Raw genomic sequence first — 21,357 nt, forward strand, 5'->3', positions numbered from 1 at the left:
CAGTGTCCAATTTGCCTAATCCCCATATTGCATGTTGTTGGACTGTAGGAGGAAACTGGAGAACCCAGAGAAAATCCACACTGGCACGGGGAGAACATGAAACTTGCAGGATTCCAGTTGGCAGAAGTGATTTTGGCTGGTGTCTTGTGGCTGAGGAGATATTTTTGCTTTTCTCCCAGAGATTTGCTGTTCACTGTTCTCTTTTCTCAGCACATTCTCTGGAAACAGAGACGGTTGTGAACCATGTCTACATGTTTAAATGCCTTGTGATTGGCTGATTAGACATTTGCATTCAAGGCCTGTTGAAGGGTGTACTTAATAAAGTGGCAGGTGAGTAAAGATGAGAATAAGTGCAATAATTTAAAAAAAAAAGGATGGAGAAATGATTCTGGATGGGACAATTAGTTTATGAAGTGCTGTGGAATAATCATCACAGACTTCTGTCCTGCTGCATCATTTAGGCTTAAATAAAGTTTTCTTTTACCACACACACACACACACACACACACACACGGAACAAGAGGACAGCTTGCCTGGCTCTGTTTTAAATTGAATTACATTTAATAAATAGGATTTAGATGTCTGTTTTACGGTTGTGAGGACAACGTTTGGTTTTGAAAGCATTGTTTTGGGGACATTTTGGGAAAGTGAAGATATTCTGGCTACGGACACGGGCATGAGAACCTTGGTTTAAAAAAAAACACGATAAAAAGTCCCTTTGAAAAACCTGGACTGGTTCATTAAAAAGCCCCTAGTAAAAATGTGAAATTTAAAAGTGGTTTAAGGTTTAACATGTGGTTTCAAGGGTTATGGGTAAAGGCTTTGGTGATCCATGGAATAAAGTTCTTGGACTGTGTGTGTGTGTGTGTGTTGGAAAGAATTCCACTTGCCTTTTGGCAATGTGTGTGTTCCTGATTCAGAGGTTTGTGTGTACATCTGCGAGTGTGTGTTTATGCTTCAGTCTGTCTGCAGCAGAAGTATCTAAGGGACAAAACACTGCACAGCACATGTGGTGACCAGGGAGTAAAATAAGCAAGCGAGGGAAAGAGAGAAGGGAACCAAAGGAAAGAAAAATAATAGAAAGGAAAGCAGAGGTGGGAAAGAAAAGGACGTGGTTTAGAGAAGAAACCAACACGAAAACAACGAACAGAGGAAAAAGATGAAGGGGATGATGAAACTGTGAGGAAAAAGAAAAAAGAACACGAGAGACACAAATGAAAATCCCAATGACTCCAAAGGCAAGACAAAGAGAAGAGAGAGAGAAAAGAGAAAAGCCACAAGCATTCTTTCTTTCTTTCACTAACAAACATCTTCTTTTTATTTTGTCTCCACACCATTCAATAAATACAAAAATACAAACCAGCTTCATTTCCATAAACAACACAAATCCATAAAATATTACTTATTTTTGAAAAGAGAATTAGTATCAATCAAAGCAAAGAGGACAGTGAATCTGCTCGTCGTGTCTTCACCAGTGGAGACACCGGTGAAGACACCGGTGTGCAACGACACATCAACGGTGTCGTCGTCTGGTATATGCTCTGATGTCAACACAACGCACCACACATTCTTACAACCAGTGGCACGATTGTTGAGTTGTTCTTCTTTTTTTTAAGTTTTGTGGTTACATTCTATACTGGCAAACACACACACACACACGCACACACACACACATTCACACAGATTGAAGCGGGCACTGAGAGCTACTGTAGCTGCACTTCAAAAACAAAGAAAAAAGAAGCCTCGTCAGAGAGAAACGTCTCACTACAGTCTCTCCATCATTTAGCGTTTACAAACTCCCATTGTCCAGATTTGCTTTACATCTACTTTATGTCCCGTTGAGCTGTAATAAAAAAAAACTGAGCGTAGGAAAATATATAAAAAAATCCAGCAAAAAAGGGCGAGAAGCAGAAGGCGACAGTTTGAGTTAAGTCTGATTGGTCATCTTCGTGTCCTCACTGAATGAGTCTGTTTTTCTTTTTTCATTTCATCATTCCTCCGTCTCGTTACAATCCTGGAGCTGATAGCAGGGTGGGTGGGAGCATGGGTGGGGTGGGGGGGTGGGGTGAGGCGGGTAAGACCCAGTGTGGCTCTGGGTTCAGGTCCAAAGAGGGTGTAGTTGGGTAAAAATGGGATTGGGTCTCCACACAGATCAGTGTCTCCAGGTCCGTCTTTTGTCTGGTACTTTGGTCATCAGGTGGTCTTCCTCTTTGGAGTCTGTGGCAAAGACACACGTACAATTAAGACCCAAGTCACCACAACAAGACAATAAAAATATCCAATTAAAATACAAATAATGCATTTAAAATATGACGACATATATATATAAATCATCTCTATATTCTGTTCATACCAATTAAACTAGTCGTTTATATGTGTTATAGTCACAGCCATGTTTTCATGAGTGAGCGAGCACAGATAAGTGAGCGCACAGTCAGCGTTACTACGTCACGACACTTAACAACGTCATGATAATGTTTGACAGCTGTGAAAAGAGTCTATTCTACATTCAGATACATATTGTGATATATAATGTCTATAATATTCTGTCAACTAAACTAATGTTTTTATTTCTGATCATTTCCAGGTTCATCAGTTCATTCTCTGCTAGTTTGTTTGGCGGCTGCTTACCGACACACTCGGAACAGCACGAGCCTTCATTGCGCGTGGCGTTGGAGCAGCTCACGACTGGACATTGTTTCCTTTGACACTTGGTCACGCCGTGCTGTGGAGAGAAGAATGCATAAGATCGGTTTAATGATGATGTTGCAGTGGCACTGATATTAAATAAACGTGCATTACAAGCATAATAGCCATTGACTACTGTACTTATACTTTATTTACTACACTATACTCACACACAGGGGTGTTTTTATCTGCTTTATTCTTATTCATAGAAGTTGCTGGTTTGCAGTTTCATGTGTGACATGCAGAACTTGGCTGGAGTCTGCAGGAAACGGACATTCACTCGCTCACTGTGGATTATGCATCTTCGCTGCGCTCTCACATGAGCTCACTTGGACATTATCTGGAGATTAGATTAGCTGGTGGGAGAATTGTCTGCATGTCTGAGAGCAGCTGCAGTCATGTCAGTCTGTTCTAACAGGAACATGTCGATTTATTTAGGCCTTTTCAAGTTAGGGGACGGCTCATGTATTTGAAATAATATGCAATTTGAAAAACTATTTTTTTGCATTTTATGACCAGGAACTGGGCACTTTTTCCTAATGCATTCATGCTGCCAAAAGGTGGCAGTAAAGCTCCTAAAAGCTGTTTGCCAAAACATCCTTCAAAAAAAAGAAAGAAAATAGAATCATTTTTAAAGTGAGAGAGCAGTGAGATGAGATTCAGTCCAAACAAGAGAAACACGTCAAACCAGAGGAAAGTGAACTGGGTTGTAGTCCAAAAATTCCCAATAAATATCAAAATGATTACCTCCCTAAGGAAGACACATTTTTGTCTGACTCAAAGAGTATGTTGGGATATGGCTTATCAATAAATGATTGGATTTCAGAGGTGACCTGGACACACATTTGGATTCAAAAACAATAGTTTAGAAAAAGAGGAGTGAGTTTTTGCTCAATAGTACTTACATCACACCAGCAGTTGATGCACTTCATCTCCCCGACCAGTGGCACCCACGGGTGCCAGTTGTCACTGTTCTGATAATAGTTCTTGCCAAACTTGCAGTGTCTTGGTCCGTCCGCTTGCATCATGTCACTGTGCTCCAGGCCGGGCAGCGTCCTGTCCTCGTCTGGACACTCTTTACAGCAGTCTGAGGGGTTATGTCTCACCGGGTGACTGCAGGTCAACACTGGACACGTCACCTTCTCACAGTGGACCTCACCTGTGGATCCCTGTGGAACAAAGACAGCAGATCAGCTCCAGCTCGGTTTCAAAGGAAAGTCTCAGCATTCATGAAGAAACCTGAACAATGACCTGACGCCTTGTTTTCTCTAGAGTTCAGGATTCATTAAGGAGCTTTTGGAAGAAAAACCTCCAGCCAGATGTGAGCTGGTTGAGTGCTGTGTGTTTACCTTGCATGTGCAGACGGCACATTTAATGTAGCCGAAGGGCGGGACAAAGGGATGCCACGTGGTTCCTGGGGCGTGCATCTTCTGGTCGCCTTCAAAGTAACAACCTGGGAGAGAAGCAGGAGAGCAGGAGTAAATACAGGTTAGCACAATTATGAGCAAATCTTTTACTGTACTGTAAGTGGCACACGAATGGCACTGAATGAAAGGATATAAAAAGAATATAAAAAGGAGAAGTGGTACACACCCTCAGGATGTTCCTCCACTCTTTCTGGGGCCTTCATGGTCTCCTTCCTCTCTGGAAAAAAAGAAAGAAAGATATTTTAATTAATTTATGCATTTTGTGTGGGAATGGGTGAGGTCATGACAAGGAATTTTTATTCAAAACATTTTGGTATAAACCACACAAATGTTCTTACCTAGATGCTCAGCATGATATGCAGATGTTTTATGTTTCATCTTTCATCAAGTCATGTGACCTTAACTTTTCAGCCCTAGTTTTAAAGTTACACACGTGTATTTATCTGCAACAGTTTTACATTTAACACGAGAAACAAGTGCATTTGGGCCAAATGATTAAATTCCCCCGAGGGACAATGTAAGTTTTTGAAATTAAAATTAGGAATCAGAAGTTAAATTGACTCTAATTTAACACAAAGTGTGTACATTCATAACATATAAGGATATACATCGAAGTATGCCTACATATCTTTATATTTTTCACTATAACCCTAAACTCTTTTTATTTTAGTGCTACTCACATCCTCTATAAACCAATAATAAATATAAGATGCTTTTAAACTTGAAAATTGACTTTGTGGAAAAAAGTTTGGACTTGACTCAAAAGGATAAAACGAGCATATAAACCATATTAAATGAAATGAGTCCATATTGCACATATTGATGCTTCTCATGACTTTCTCACCATCACAGACGGGGCAGCACTGGTCCTCAGGCTGGATAGTTTTGGAGCAAGTCAACACCGGACAGATGACCGGATCACAGATCACAGTTCGTTTCTGCAGAGAAAAAAGTGACAAAAGAAAGAATGAAGGATTTGTGGTTCAGTTGTTGAGCGAGTTATTCAGGTGTTTCAGTGTTTTTGCGTGAACACGGTGCGGTGATTCAGTCGTCTTTACCTGGCAGCTGCAGGAGAAGCACTTGTTGTAGCTGGGCGTCCAGCGGGAGCCATGTGCATGGTGCTGGTTCTCAAAGAAGCAGGTGTGCGGATCTTTCTTCAGCTCTTCTGGGTCCTTCACAAACAGGTCGTCAAACTCGGCCTCCTCCACGTCGCCTCTGGTCCCGGACATGCAGCTGTTGGGCACGTGGACCTGCAGAGGGACCAGTGAAAAGAAGAGGTTCATGAGAACAATGGCAGAGCAGAGGAGGTTCCACGAGGAGGTTCCATGAGGAGGTTCCATGAGGAGGTCTGTGGGCCACACCTAACAGCAGGCAGGTGTTCAGCTGGCTGAATGAAGCACTTGTGCGCTGCCGGGGCAGATGGTGTGTTAATGTTTGCTATAAAAACAGCTTGACTCTGCTGAACAAACAGCTCATCAGCCGCTCCACCTGCAGAGCTGCAGATGGGTTTATGGGTGACTGTGCTTCCGAAAGTTTCATTGGACTTTTCAGCACCTGCCAGTGAAAGTGTGCATTTGTGTGGGCCAGTAAACACAAGCACGGCCAAGTCAAGATTTATGGGGAAAAAGCCAAATATAGGAGATCTTATTATTCTGTTTGATTCTCCACTGATGTTACGACCACTTAACTTAACTTAAAGATATCTTAAGAGCGGGTTTTTCTGATGCCACAAATGACGTCAGGTGGGATTTTAGATTCCACTAATGAGAGCAATACTTTTCACTTTTGAATACTTTTCTTGTTAAGAATTACCCACAGTGTTTCCCTGAGAATCTGCTCATGGATCAGGTCCAATAAAACCCTTTGGACCATCATAGCAGACTAAAATCCTAAACCTTCACAGCTGCTCGGGCGAGCGTCCCTGTTGTTTCCATTTTGGCAAGAAAACGGCATCAAATCAAGTCAAGAAAGGTCGGATACATTCCGATAAATATTGATGTACATGTTGTGAGTATTTTTGGATGAAGAAACATTATTTAAATGTATGCAAAGTGTTTTTTTAACGTGCCTTTCCACGTATTTCTCCTCTGGGATTGAGCTTGGTGCTGACTTGGATGAAGGCTGTTCCCTGGTCCAGGTGTTGCAGTAATTCAACACTGATGTCCTTCAACACTCCCTGAGCCTGGAGGAGAGGATGAGAAGAGAGGATGAGTTCCTGTGCAACATTTGCTCATGGGTTTGGTTTCCTCTGCTGACACCGACGTACCTGCGAGCCGTAGAAGCCGGTCAGCAGCCGCTTGTGCGTGGCGCTGCTGTCTTCCATCTCGCCGATCTCCGCCAGCCCGTGGAGGTGAGCGTTCACGGTGAGGTCATCGATCTTGCTCAGGCCAGCGACCACAATCTCGTAATGCAGGTGACACTGTTTGTCCACTGACACCCAGGCGTGGCCAGAGGCACCGGTCCTCACAGGGGGAGACACAAAGTGGCCGGCCAGAAGAGTGGGCAACTCTGGTGGAGAAGGACATTATGAAAACAATGAAACGTTAATATGTGTGAAAACACATTTCTAAAGCATTTCCATCTGTTTTCATCTGGCACAGTTAAGTGTGCAGTTGTAACCTGGCTACGCCATTTAACTGCACTACTGTTCTCGTCACAGTGTACACGCAGCAGAGAATCGATTTGGTGAAACGAGTGTGTGTCAGACTACCTACTTTCTCTGAGATTTCTGGGTCCAGGCCCAGTAATGGAAAGTGTGGTGCATGCACACAGTGAATGAGTCCAATGTGACTCTTAACTGCATTATCTGACTGTGTTAGTCCAACATCAACTTCAATTAGTACAATTTCAGTCAAATTCAAATGTATTTAAAAGTCCGGTTTTAGTTGAACGAACACAATAATAAGATTTTTGTCTAATGAGTAAGAGTATGAACTTATATTGAATGTGTGACACTTAGATCTGTGTAACCTGTTCATTTTATATGTATTCATTACAAATACCTACCTCCATATTTTGTCCTATTTTTTGCTGTGTTGGGTGTTTAGTGTTTTCTTTTTAACATTCTAATGTATGAATATTAATGTCAAAATGCAAAACACTAATAATTGTTGTGAAGAAAAATGGATTTTGATTTGACTGGTCACTCTGAACACATCTCCTTCTTTCCTTCCTTCCTTCCTTCCCTCCTTCCTTCCCTCCTGATCCTCACCATGTCTTGGTGCCTCCAGGCCGCTGTAGAGCAGAGCCTTTATCTGCCCCCTGAGCTCTCCCTCCTGACTGTGAGCCGTGGCCACGTTGATGAACAGCTCGTTCTGCAGCAGCATGTGAATGTGTCGCGCCTCCAGGCGACTCCAGCTGCCCTCTGCTCGGCCCGTGGCCTTGTTGTACTCGGGCGTCAGGTCGTACAGGACGGAGCGCTTGTTGCGGCGCCTCGGCTTCAGCTCCACGGTGACGCCGACCACGTCGCTGCTGAGACCTGCGACCTGAACCTGCAGCAAGGATTCAAACATGTCAGTAACCCATGAATTCATTTCATTTCAGGTGTGTGGACATGCAGACGTCACTATCTTGAGGTATGGGAAACACCAACTAACATTTTAGTTACAGTATAGTATATACAGTAAAGTATAGTATAGTATATATGTATAAATACTGTATATACTAACATTTTTTTTTAAATATATCTGAATTTTGTATCTCTCGGTACATACACTATAGTATATATAGTTAATACTGTATATAGTGTTGGGTTAAAAGTTGCAGATCATGCACAAAGTCCACCCTAACAAGCTCCACCCTCAGATGAATAAAAACAAACCTCACCTGATAGTCCAGCGTGCCGTTGTCATGGAGATTGAAGATGGCCGATCCAACACCTCCACTCTTCCCCGGGGTCAGCGCGTCCCCGCTGGACATCACACTCTGGATCGCTGGAGCAACACAAAGACGAGTTAATGTCCAAACTTCTGCTCAGAATATTCATTCTTTTTATTGTTTCCAGCTCAGAAATCCTCCTACAACATTAACACTTTTAACATTCATCATTGTGACAATAAAATGCTTGTTTAGAAAGTAAATAGCACAAAAATGAAAAATGAATTGGCTTTTTTTGTAAAAGAAAATCACAGAATCTCCAATGTGGAAACTTTTCATGGGACCCCGACCCCCCCTTTGAGAACCACTGCCTGACAGCATCAGAGATGAGGCAATGATTTATGTCAAAGCTCTGCACAAGGACACATCATGAGCTCCTCACACACACACACACACACGAGCCACATAATGTCATCCCTTCAGCGAGACAGAGTCATTGAGGGGACAGACTCAATTGAACCACTAATCAGGAGGCGTCTCTGCCGGTGTAATTGTGCACGACCTTCAGCCAAATGCATACATGTTGGAGTCTATCTGATGCACACACACACACACACACACACGTATGAGATTAAGCCTTCAAATGAGGTAACCCATGCTGAATGCAGTGGGCTTTAAAAGATTGAGCTGAAACGACAGGATGGAATGAGTAACAGAGGAGGAGGACAGAAGTGCAGAGAGACATTTTCTCAGAAATCAAAATGCCACAGAAGAGAAAACAGAGACGTGTGCGTCTGTTCCCGGACTCTCTGGAACCGTAGAAGTCTTCAAGTCCATTTGCCACTGATTCAGTATTTCAGAAAACAGAGAAACACGGAAAAAACACAACATCCAGGAGACGACAGGACAGACGGAGAGTTGGACGGAGGGACTGATGGGAGAGATAGAGGGAGAAGAGAGGAGAGAGAGAGAGAGAGAGTGAGTGTTGGGTTTGAATTCTTCATACATAACGTAAAAGCTGTTAATCACAGCACTGGAACACCAGCAAGGAGAGTCCAGTCCAGCACACTGTGGCCTTGTGTGTGTGTGTGTGTGCGTTTGTCTAGCTGTACAAAACACAGTCTTGATACATATTTCTGTGTGTGTGTGTGTGTGTGTGAGAGACAATGGAAATGTCACTCTAAGTGATTCATTGATACTCAATGCTCACGTTCAAGTATGTGTCCCATGAAGAGAGCATGTGTGCGTGTTTTATGGTTTCAAACGATCGGGCTGTCCACAACATTCCTGAGACCTCTCTCTCTCACACACACATGCACACACACACACACACACACACACACACACACACACACACACACACGCATACACAGTGTTGGTGGGCCACCAAGTCAAACAGAAGGTCTATAAACATGGTTTTCCCCCAGCGATAAGACTTGAAAGGATGGAGACAGAGAGAGAAAAAAAGGGAAGTATTTACAGAGAGGAATGACAAAAACAGCCACACATGGACGAGCACAAACACATTGTTAGTGGCCGGCGTGTTTTGTTGCATCTCCAGTTCTGCTGAAAACCAAGTGGCCAGAACAGTTGTGCAGGGGGAGCAAAGATAAGCCCTTTCAGCCGTGTAAAAAGGTGTTTGTTCCACTTCACTCACTGTCGCAGGACTTTCTGCCCGTGATGAAGCCAGAGATTTGCCGCGGGTCCTGAGCCTCGGTCGCCACGGTGATCTCCAGCTGACCGCGAGATAACCAGAACAATTCGCGGCTGTTCAGGTCCGTCAGCACCTCGGCGAAGTCCGGATCCTGCACAGATGGAGTCAGATGTGAAATGTGGGTCAGCTGTGAGGGAATAGGAAACTTTAATCCAGGGAACACAGACGACCTTCAGAGAAGATGTCAACACTTTCACCGCGGGGTTAACCCCATGGTTCTCAAACTGGGGTTACACCACTGTATTTCAACGTCAGTGATAATGTTACTTCAGGAGCTGAATATTTCCTTGGTATAAAAACTTTAAGAACCACTGGTTACAGTGAATCCCAACGTAAAGGTGAGTTGATGCAAAGAGGAGGGAGTCAAAGTCATTGCAGCGCCACCTTGAGGTCAATGAGTATCATTTCATGTGCCTGATGAATTATAATCTGCTTGAAGATTTTTAGCAGAAAAAAAACCAGTGAAATCTCTTCTCCATAACTTAGATGCATGAATCATGAAGTCAGGAACCATCATGAGCCCAAACTCCTGTGTTCCATGACACCACAGTGTGTAAATCACACAAAGGTTCCATGTATGTGGCTCAGAAGTGTCGCAGCATGTTTCAGAGCGGAGAGAGTCTGAGAAGTGTTGGATTAATAGGACAGATTTAGGAGCGTGTTGAAGAAATGTTACTTTTATGACCTCGTGGCCTCGGTTCAATATAAATATACATGTGCCATAAATCCATGTGGTGAGAGGCCAAAACACAGAGAGAGGAAGGGTGACTTATATTAGAGGGAAGTGAACGGACAGACTAATGAGGGGAAACTGAGGTGAGGACGGATATATATGGAGCGCTGGTGTAAATCAGCTGCAGCAGCAACACGGTCACCATTAATGTTGAAAAATCTAGGTAAAGAAGCGTGATGTGTGCTGTGTTTGTACGCGTCTGTCTGTGATGACTCAGCTCCACTCGAGGTGACTCAGCACTTCAGCTCTGAGTGTCTCTCTCGCAGAGGTCATGGTTTTTTCACAGACACTTTTCTCTCACCACTGGGCCTGAAAAGGGTTGCATCGGCTCTTCATGCAATTCCTGGCAGAATTAAAAACAGGCCCGCCTTTCATCACTCCGCCCCCCCCAACACCCCCCGCCCCCCCATCCATCTCAGCCCACAGACCACTAACCACTGACATGTGTGTGGAGTGTGTGCGCAGTCCATCCTCTCTACCTCCCCCCTCCCTCCTCTGTGTCTCTCATCCCTCGCTCACATCTGTCTGCTGAAAAGCTCCTCTCCCTCTCTCCCTCTCTCTCTCTCCCTCCCTCCCTCTCTCTCGCCCTCCCTCTCTCCCTCTCACACACAAACTTTCTCTCCCTCCTCTCGTCACGTCTCGGGGTAGTTAACTGTGATCAGAGCGGCGGCGGCGACGTGAACGCTAGGATGTGGTGACCGAGCCACATCCGTCTCAGAGAGGGAAGGTGCGGTGGAGAGAAGTTGTTGTGTCATATGTTCCTAACCAACAACAACACCGCGCCTCCTCCTCCTCCTCCTCCTCCTCCTCCCCCTGCTCCTCCTGCAGATAACACTGTTCCCATGCCATGCAGGGAGACATGCAGGGGAACACACTGAACCATTTCTTTTCTTTTCTCCTCTTAGTGTTGAGCACTCTCATATATTTGCAGCAAACATCGGCGACAGGCCTCAGACAATGTCGACGTAATGACTCACGTGAGACGTGACGTTGGCTCGGATCTCCCTCAGGATGTGTTGACGGTACGCAAGCTGGACACGGATGGGCACCAAAAGAGGTTCTGAGGAGAGAGAAGCACCGTTTACAAATTAGTGTGGGTTATAAATATCATGTTAATTCAAAACTTCAACAAGTTTATACTTTAAACATGTACTTAATGTAAAAAAACTGACTGAAATCATGCAAAAAAAGGTGATTCTGGAGCCAGTGGACTGTCTAAATATGAAATTGATCAAATAATCCTCTCTTTGTTGACACAGCACAAGTTAATCTGATACTTGCCTGGATCAGAAATCATAAAACGGAAAAAGGAAAACCCAATGTGATCCAAACCTCCCTGAATATCATGTTCATGCCTCAGTAAACACAGATGGTAAAGAGAGAGAGAGACACGCACCACCGCTGTCATGTGACCACGACATGAGTGATGGCCACACTGCAGCGGTCATGTCAGCTGTGGGGACATATTTTAAGCTAAAAGCCGACAAATAAATAAAGGGAAAGTGTCATTTGAAGCTAAATTCTGACTCAGTCGTGTTGTGGGATCATTTATTTCTTCCCTTGTGGGATTAAAATATCTGCTTTTGTCTTATTCGGTTTAGGTTTTTATACATATTTCATAGGCTATTTATTTCTTCTTTACAGGAGCAGAATATGTGTTACACATTTGGATAATTATACATGTCCTGAAGTACATCAGCACAAACAGCCTCACAGAGTAAAAAAAGACCCGGGGAAATGATATTAAATCTAATCATAAAACATAATAATTTGTATACACTCCAAATCTCCAAATCTCACTGAGATTAAAATGTCAATCTGAACTGACTGACCTGACCTGGCGAGAAGAGAGCAATGTAACAATGTGACAAATGTGATGCATAATTATAATATAATTATATATTATGTTATATATATATATATATATATATATATATTATATAATATCTCTCACTGCAAAAGAAACAAACGCACTATCTGGACTTTATATAACAGAAGGTCAAGGTCGGAATAATCTGACTAACGTTCTTATTTACAAGCCGTCATTTTGACGGATCAGGGCTGTAAATGATCAAACCATTTCGTCAATAATGTGATAGGAAGATACAAAGTGTCCAGTGTGAGAAACAGCTCCTGCAGCTCCTCCCCCACACGTGTTTGACTCCCCCCGCGCCGCTCACCTGTGTCTCTGTGTTGGATGAGGCCCTGCAGGATGAGTATGAAGTGCAGGTTGTTCTCGGTGTCGCTCAGTGTCAGCATGGCGATGCCTCCCATGCCTGAGTTCTCCTCCTCGGATGTCAGCGCCGCACTGAACGTCTCTGCACGTATCGAAAACACAACAATGTCACCAGACGTAAACAACGTCCCTCGTTCTTCACCACGTTCATCCATCTATGGCGTTTTAAGATTACAGCAGAGTGTATACAAGTCCGCTCATGTGTAAATAGTGAATTTACCCAAAACATGAATAATGCTACATTCTTCACACATATACACACCGGCAAACAGAGCTCTGTGCTTGATGATCTTTCCCTCCACGTCTTCTCGTCTGCTCGGCGCTGTAGTCATGCGGACGCGCATGTGTTCGCTCTGCAGCTGTCGCATTAGAGGCTTGGCCAGGTTCTTCCAGACTCCACAGACCTGCAAACACACACACACACACACAGAGAGAGAGCGTGAAGCTATAACACTGTGAACTAGTTTACGGGCACATCAAGTCATATTTGAGCTAACATTTCAATACACGTGCGACTGTTGCATAAACCTTCAACGTGAAAGCAGCAGGAAAGAAACGTGGCAGTGAGCCTGCGCTTCATAGCTCAGAGTTCAGGAGGTAATCTCCTTTTTAATAAGCCATTCTCTGCTCAGGCAGTGATGTAATGTGTGAACAATTCTCTCTTTCCCCCACCACCACCACCACCACCACCCTCCAGCACAATCTTCTGTTTGCCCCGGGGTGTTTTCTCTGAGGTTTTCTGCTGCTTGACAGTTTCTGGGTCCTGTGTTTGGGGGGTCACTGAGCGCTGTGTGTGCATACAGGCAGGAAATGATGTGCAGTGACGGAGTCAGAGCTCTGGGAGTCTGCCGACGTGCATGCGTGGATACGACTGTTACACTGTGTGTGTGTGTGTGACGGTGACTGAGTGAGTGCATGAGCGCTGGTTGATGTTTGGAGCAATCACACAGAGTTTATGATGTTTACAAAGAGCCAGTGAAGGAAAACGGTTAGTGTGTATGCGTGTGCATATCTAAATATATCATTTATTATTGTAGGGTGAGTTATGAGAGAAGAGGTTTGAGCACAGAGTCGTGGAGTGAGATCATTTATCAAACCGGTACTTAAAATCTCTCTCACTCTCTCACTCTCTCACACACACACACACACACAGAAGAAAGATTATAAATGAGTTTCAATTTTATTTATGGGATGTCTTACCATGTCTGACTGTCCCTTGGGGACCCTGTACTCAAACGCCATGCTCCCATCTGAATCCAGGAAGATTATTTTACTGGGACGATCCATTCTGCACAGCGGGGGGGGGGGGGGGGGGGGGGGGGGGGGGAGAGACGAGATCGGACAGATTTTTAATGAGAGGAACATTTTTCTTCAGCTGCATTTTAAACGTGGTGTAGCCACTAAACACAATGATCATGCAATAACATTTATACCTGCTTCAGTCTATGACATCTTAACATCATCTTGCTGTTAAACAGCTTGAGTCACTCCCTGCACCAAAGTCCATTTAATAGGTTTATTAAATTAAACAGCCCCTATTTATTTAAACATGAATTTTAAAGCACCAAAGGCACAAAATAGCACATTTGAACTTACTAATGGAGGCAGCAGTAGAGCTACTGTGTGCTGTGGTGTTACAATTGTTAATTCTCTCTAAGGACTTTCTTATGGATGATGAGCAGCTCATGATGTGACACAAATAATTGCATATAATCATTAAAAGACTGTTGAATACAGACAAAAAGCAGCAAACTTATGATGGCCCATGTTTTATTAGGTGTGCCTTTTGTGGCTAAAAAGCTGATTTGTGTCCCTCGTGGCAGCCAAGTTGTCTAAGGTTGGTTCTTGGCAATGGATAAAGAACCTTTGCTCGGGAACAGATAATATAGAGATATAGCTGAAGTTAGTGTGCGTTGTACCTCTGGAATGTGATGGAGAAGGCCAGGCTGGTTCTGGTCAGAGAGAAGCGAGCTCTGGCGACACCGCTGGAGCTCCACGAGTCTGTCCCGCCGGTCAACAGTGCTACAAAGTCTGCAGGAGAACACAGGAGTCCGGTTATATACATAGAAATATCATATTATATATATTATTTTTGATTCTTGTAAGAGTGCTTTATTTAAAGCATGTGTTGCATTCTCTGCTCACCGGAGCGACTCTCCCCAGGGCCCATGTCCTCGGAGCTCAGGTACGATCTGTCGTTGTAAGATTTGTGGAGGTCGTCCTCCTTCTCTTTTCCCTTCTCATGGAAAAAGTCAAAGCTCTCCAGAACCGAGTCTGTCTGCTTTGTGTCATCACCACCTAAAGACGGGAGGAGGAGAAAAGCACTTACATAAGCTGTCACTTGCATTTTTCTATGTGTAAAGTGAATAAAGTGTTATTGGCCTGTGAAATCTCAGCGGAATTAACACTAATTTCATCTGATTTCACGTTTCATTCATTCATTTATTTATTTATTTTATTTATTATTATTTTATGGAAAAAAACGTATGACGACAAAGTCAAATTCTTATTGAATTAATTGGTAATTCAAACTTTAATTTAATTTCAAATGATGGCTTAATCTAATTCATTTCAACTTAATTAATGTCTGATTCTGGTTCATCTAACGAACGTGGAATTACATTTTAGGCCAGTTTTAATCTCTCGTCAGCAAATACCTTATTTTTGAATTAACACATTCTGCATTAATTAGCCTGTTTATGACAAGAACACTGTGACATGTGTGGACAAGTGTCAGACAGTTGCTCAGTTTCAGCCCCACCCACCCGGCTCTTGCAGAAAAGCACGAGGTGAATTGAGAGTGACACTGGCGTGTGAGTCCAACAATGATCCGCTGTTCCACACACACTGTTTGCATCCTGATGTCATGTGTAGACCTCAACACACCAACACACACACACACACACAGACACACACACACACACAGTGCTCACTTGGCCAAATAAAGACACGGTCACACTCTCCTGAGAATTAAAACCTCAAAACCTCACACTGCCACACACTGTAGCCACCTAAATGTTCCAAAGTGCTCAGCTGGACCTTCTGCTTTCTGTCTTGGTGTGTGACACAAACACACACACACGGACACACACTTTAAATCGCATCATCCCCCCTCCCTCCCTCCCTCCCTCCCTCCCTCCCTCCCCCTCATTTGCTCTCCTCCACTAGACACACTGCAGGACTTCTGGGCAATGTCACTCTCACTTCTCTCCACTTAACACTACTGAATCCTCAGGTGCACCAGTCATTATACACACACACACACAAACACACACACACACGCACAAACACGCATCATTTCCCATCATTTACACACACACACACACAGATGCTTTGGTGCCAAAGGTAAGACAAACACACTCAACCTTTTCCTTAAAACTCAACCACATAATTCTGGCCCGTGCACACACACACACACACACACACAGTGCTTTACCTTTACTTTCCATTACCAGAACACATGGCAAAAAAACACCCAATCTACTGAATAATAGTGCAGCATGCTGACCCACCCAGAGTGTGCACGCTTGTATTTTTTACCTGTTTAGGACCTTTTCTGACACCAAAACCTGGTCCTAATGAGGCAAAACCTCATTCCTGAGGAGCTGGTCATGTTTAGGGCTAAGATTTGAGTTGTGCTTATGTTAGGGTTACGCATTAACTGCGTGGTTCAGGATTTAGTGTTGTTTAAATGAATGGAAGTCAATGCAGTGTCCTTAGAAGGATAACTAAACCAACCTGTGTGTGTGTGTGTGTGTGTGTGTGTGTGGTGCAGCATGTGGCTGAATAGATGGGAGGTGAATTCATTTAGAGAAAATGTCCATTTGAATGGGAAATCAACTGAATCCAGCAGCTGTTCTGAAGACTAACGAGCAGATCAACAAATCTGTGCATGCAACAGGAGATTGAAGGTAGAGAAATATGATTGATTGATTGAACATAGAGACAGAGGTGGACCAGTACCTTTAGGGCAGGTTTTACAGCAGTGGCCCGGCAGGAGGACCGGGTCATCACAGTTGGGTTTGGGACAGTCCTGTTTGACGTTCTTGCAGTTGACCTTCCCAAACACCTTGCCACGACGACTCTTTTGCTGCACAAGAGGAAAGAAAACGCGTGTGTGTCATATACAACAAACTCAGTCCATCTGGTTAACGGTTGTAGATTATCAACATGTGGCAAAGGAATGACTGAAGAATCCATTTTATTGGCATTTTATTATTTGCACCAACTATTTGGAGTTTTGTGAGGTTTGTGAGGATCTAAAAGTGGAGGATCAAAAACAATATACTGCACACAAATGGTATAAATCAAAAAGAAAAAGTCATAAGTGCATAAACTGAGGAATGGAATTAAAATAGAAGAAACAGTAGTGGAAAATAAAATGAACATTGAATGTGATAATAGAGAAAAATACTTTCAGCAGCATCTTCTGCTTAAAGAAATAATCAATAAACACTCAAATTAGAAACAAGGTTGTCGGTGGAGACACCAGGAAAACCAACATGATAGAGTGAATAATATCTTAAGAATGTGTTTTCCATGCACTTTGTCTCATAATTACTCAGCCTTTTTGTCTGGAAACTTAAGTTTACAGAATTGCTTTGTAAACCACCTACACCCCCACACCAAAATCACTGATTTGACTTTACAGCCCACAGGAGTTCTTGGTCCGCCTCCATTTGTGAGTTCAAATGCTTTATTTGGGAATTTCCATGTTTGAAAACCTTTGTTCAGATTGACCAAAATGACACTTAGACCAGCAGCTCCTGTGTCCACAGGAGCTTAAAATGCAGATTTTCTGTTTGTAAGCGACTTTCTGAGGGAGTCGCTGACAAACAGTTCTCCAGCCAGAAACCATAGTGTCATGGTGAAGTTCTCATGCTGACTGTGTGCCACTAACTCATATGACATGTCCTTTCTGGGTTACAACAAACATGCTGGACTCCACAGAAGGGGAACCACTTCAGCAAAGGTGAAAAAACATATTTAATTTCTAGGCAACATTGAACAAATGACCCCTGTATTCTCCACTATTTACTATTTCACCTGCACTGATGATGAGTTTTAATGTTGCGATGAGTGCATGTATGAACATGTCATGTGTGGAGAGTGTAGCTTAAGATCACACTTACTGGTTCGCAGTGGCACTGGACGCAGTGCATGACGCCGAAGGGCTCCCCCAGGTCTGGGTGCCACGTGTCGGCCAGGGAGTAGAAGCGTCCTCCGAATGAGCATCCTGTCAGACAAACACTGCTGAGTACACATGTCGTCTTCAAGGTCAAACATTATGATCACAGTCCTCCAAACTGGAGGCAATCTTGATTAGAAGCCATGGGAAATTGTGCAATTACACATGAGGTTTTTGTCCTTTTAAACGACGCTTGAATTGCAGGGACGGACACAGTGATGACCTGACTTACACAATCGACTGTAAAAACAAAATGTAACTCTCTGGCTTTTATTAAGTGTCAGGCCACATGCTGCATGACAAACTATGCAGACCGGACCATTGAACATATTTTCATATTTTCAACAAATAAATCCTGCATCGCTCACTGCCCAGGCATGTTGGAGGCGACTGAAACTCCCTGGATGCCTCATGAGTCTTTGGACTCAACATTGTATCCTGTCCCACATAAATGATCCATGAGGAAAGGATCAATTCAATTTTCCACTGAAAAAACACGGTCAGAAGTTCCCAGAAATGCACAAAATGCAGTTTGGTATGAACTCTATATGATAAACACATATTTTAACATTATGGAGGACGGTGTCTGAACTAACGTAACAAAAACACACAGTCATGTCGGAACTAACTTGGTTCTTCAGCAGTAACCGCATAGATAAGTGGGGCAGCAGTTCCTGGCCCAGTGTGGATGTGCACAGCCTGTAACTCCACTTTAAAGCAGTAAATTATAGTAGTTTCACTTTAAATCCAGTGTGCGGGCCGTAAAAAAACACATCACTGTTCTAATATATAGGGACTTGGTTGCATATTGATTTTACTGGAGATAAAAATGGCTTTTAGTGTTGTTATTACTATACTGCCATCATAATTAAGTGTTAGGCGTGCTGAGTTACTACAGGAATATTATAGTGATGTTTGTGGTTAGAATAAGTGGCTGTAAGGGCTGGGACTCTCTCTCTCACACACACACACACAGTAAAAATAAAAAGAGAAAGTGGTTGGGCAAACTTAAGTACTTGAGTTGACAACACACAAATAAATAATGTCCATTCAAACTTAAGTCAAGAAGTTATAATAGCACACTTTATCTATATATATATATATTTTTTGAGGATTTTGAAATTGTGTTTACATAACTTGATAACTCACTAATGAATCCAGTTTGTTGAAACTTAAGTTTACAAGCTGTGTGAATTGTGTTCACTAATTAAAAATGAGTCGTGTTGTGGGTAACACACAAACTAACAGAGATCATTTAAATCAACAAGTCACATGACATGATGGTCTTATACGTGTAGCACTTCATTTAGGCCTAACAGAAACTTTGAAATTAGAAAAATTAACATGCATTATTTCAGGAAATGTCCTCACATACCTGCACACACCAGACTCAGCTCTAAAAGCTGCAGTATATACTCCCATCCTGTATGTGGTGCTGTAACACTGCGTCAAAATTACACCAAAAATGGAGAAGAAGACCTGAAGCTTGCATGGCTAGCATTTTTTGCATTCTAATTTTTCTTGTTATTTGAAACAATCACAGAAATTGAATCCAGACAATAACAACAATAACAAAAATTCAATAATGAGGAAGATAGCAAGAGCAACAAGCATATAAACAAAAACGTAAGGGTGGCCTTTTGCAATCGTTTTTCGCGATTACCAAAAATAGCATTTAAGGGCTCCCAAAATGTCAGTTCTGTGGAGATAAAAAGCCAAAATGATATAAACGTTTTGTGGATTCTGCTTAAATTGTGTGTCAATGCACTAAGTTTGTGTGACATTTTCTATTTTCATTGCACACATACACGATGTTACCGCCCCGGACACGACCTGCCTCTGTCACTGCCACCGGCCTGGTTCACATTATTCTTTCATTAAAGTGACTCCACACTTTAAACAGTTCGCTCCAGTTAAACGCAGCCAAACTGTGAGCCGCTCGCTTCGCCTGCCACCTCTGCCTCTGCTCAAATAAATCATCCCAGAGGAGCCGGGCACTTGGAATGGAAAAGTAGACTGATTGCACTTTCCAGCGCTGAGCCGCGTCCACGCTGAGGCGTCGGACGCTGGACGTGGACGTGGACTTCCCACAGTTACTTTACAAAAACCACAGTGGCTTTTATTTTTTCACACGTGAATCAAATGGCATTCGTTGTGGTTATGACTCAGATGTTTGCCGCTAGTTTTACACATGAGCAACACTGGCAATTACAGGACGCTTCAGGGGTGAAGCCCGTGTGGAAATTCAAGAAAATTGGGTAAGTGTGTTATTATAGTGTGTGTGTGTGTGTGTGTGTGGGGGGGGGGGGGGGGGGGGTAAAGGAACAGTTACAAGAAAGTCACTTTAAACTTATAGGAATTCATAGCCAGACCTAACACACACCTGCTTTTCAACTTTCAGAACACTATAATAAATTATATGGCAATTACTTATGTAGCAACTAATGAAACAATTACTCGTGTTATTACAATTATTAATCGAGTACTAAATTAATTGTCAGCCATTTTGATAATCAATTAATCAGGTGCTTTTTTTTAAAGTAAGTAAAAAGAGTTTTCTGATTTTTCAGCTTCTTAAATGTGAAAACATGTCTGCTTCTTCACTGCACATAACAGAGAAAGCATCACAACTGAATCATTTTTGCTTTGTGGACAACACTTGTATTATTGTGCTCACTACTGCCCCCCACTGGAAAAAAACTCATTCAAAATCTAATTCTGCTTGGGGCCCCATAAATGCTTGGTCCGGCCCTAAAGATCTACTGTCGCAGGAATGATCCAAATCCAAAAACCACACATGTTTAACTTGAGTGCATCATCACCATCATCACCATCATCATCGTCACAGCGCTGTATGAGGTCACGGTCTGTGTCTTCTTACCTGACAAGCCTTTGAAGGGCAGCGGTTCTCTCTCTGACTGGATGGGCAGAGCGGCAGACTTGAGCCGCGAGGCCGTTCCGGTGCGCAGCCACGCGCAGCTCAGGACGCACAGCAAGGAACGGAGCGCGCGGGGAAGCAGCATCCCAAAACTTCCTCTCTCTCTCTCGCTCTCTCGCTCCCTCTCTCTCTCTCTCTTTCCTTCTCTCCACTGAAGATTTCCCTCAAACCTCTCAAGTGCTCCGTACTTTTAAAGAGCCCCGGTCGATGAATTGATTCTCTGACAATAAGAAGATGTCAGCTTCGTCCTTATATCCTCCAAAGTGTCCACAGTTCCCCGAGTTCTGGACAAGCATTCGATTTTCTTTTTTTCCTCTTTCCTTTCTTTCCGTAGACAGAAGGTGGTGTGTCTGTCCTCTTCCACGGTCCCGTCCCTCCCTGTTTTATAGTCCTGCTTCCCTGACAGCCTGAAGCAGCCACCGGCCAGGAGGAGGAGGAGGAGGAGAGGGAGGAGGAGGAGGAGGAGGAGGAGGTGTGTGGGGGGCGGTTGATGGGAGGGATGGGGGTTGGGGGAGGCTGATGGAGAAGGAAATGGACGACCTCGCATCAATTCACATTCACTCTAAAGATATGGAAACGAGTCTGTGTCTGTGTATATTACATCACACAGACTCTAC

At 43.3% G+C, this 21,357-nt stretch overlaps 1 protein-coding gene across 1 annotated transcript; it reads right to left on the bottom strand.

Annotated features, from left to right (window-relative positions):
• Window positions 1–1,285: 1,285 nt before the first annotated feature.
• Window positions 1,286–21,116, bottom strand: chrd (chordin). The gene is made up of 21 exons (XM_058634314.1): window positions 20,684–21,116; window positions 17,747–17,850; window positions 16,578–16,704; window positions 14,760–14,912; window positions 14,534–14,645; window positions 13,815–13,902; window positions 12,877–13,018; window positions 12,559–12,696; window positions 11,356–11,438; window positions 9,589–9,736; window positions 7,941–8,047; window positions 7,327–7,606; window positions 6,382–6,623; window positions 6,184–6,297; window positions 5,174–5,365; window positions 4,960–5,053; window positions 4,282–4,332; window positions 4,038–4,141; window positions 3,594–3,857; window positions 2,632–2,725; window positions 1,286–2,217 (listed from the first exon to the last, which is right to left on the bottom strand). The coding sequence occupies exons 1-21, from the start codon at window positions 20,823–20,825 to the stop codon at window positions 2,153–2,155; spliced, it is 2,844 nt and encodes a 947-aa protein (XP_058490297.1). The 5' UTR covers window positions 20,826–21,116; the 3' UTR covers window positions 1,286–2,152.
• Window positions 21,117–21,357: the final 241 nt, after the last annotated feature.

Source organism: Solea solea, chromosome 7 (genome assembly GCF_958295425.1).
Source record: "Solea solea chromosome 7, fSolSol10.1, whole genome shotgun sequence".
NCBI lineage: Eukaryota > Metazoa > Chordata > Actinopteri > Pleuronectiformes > Soleidae > Solea > Solea solea.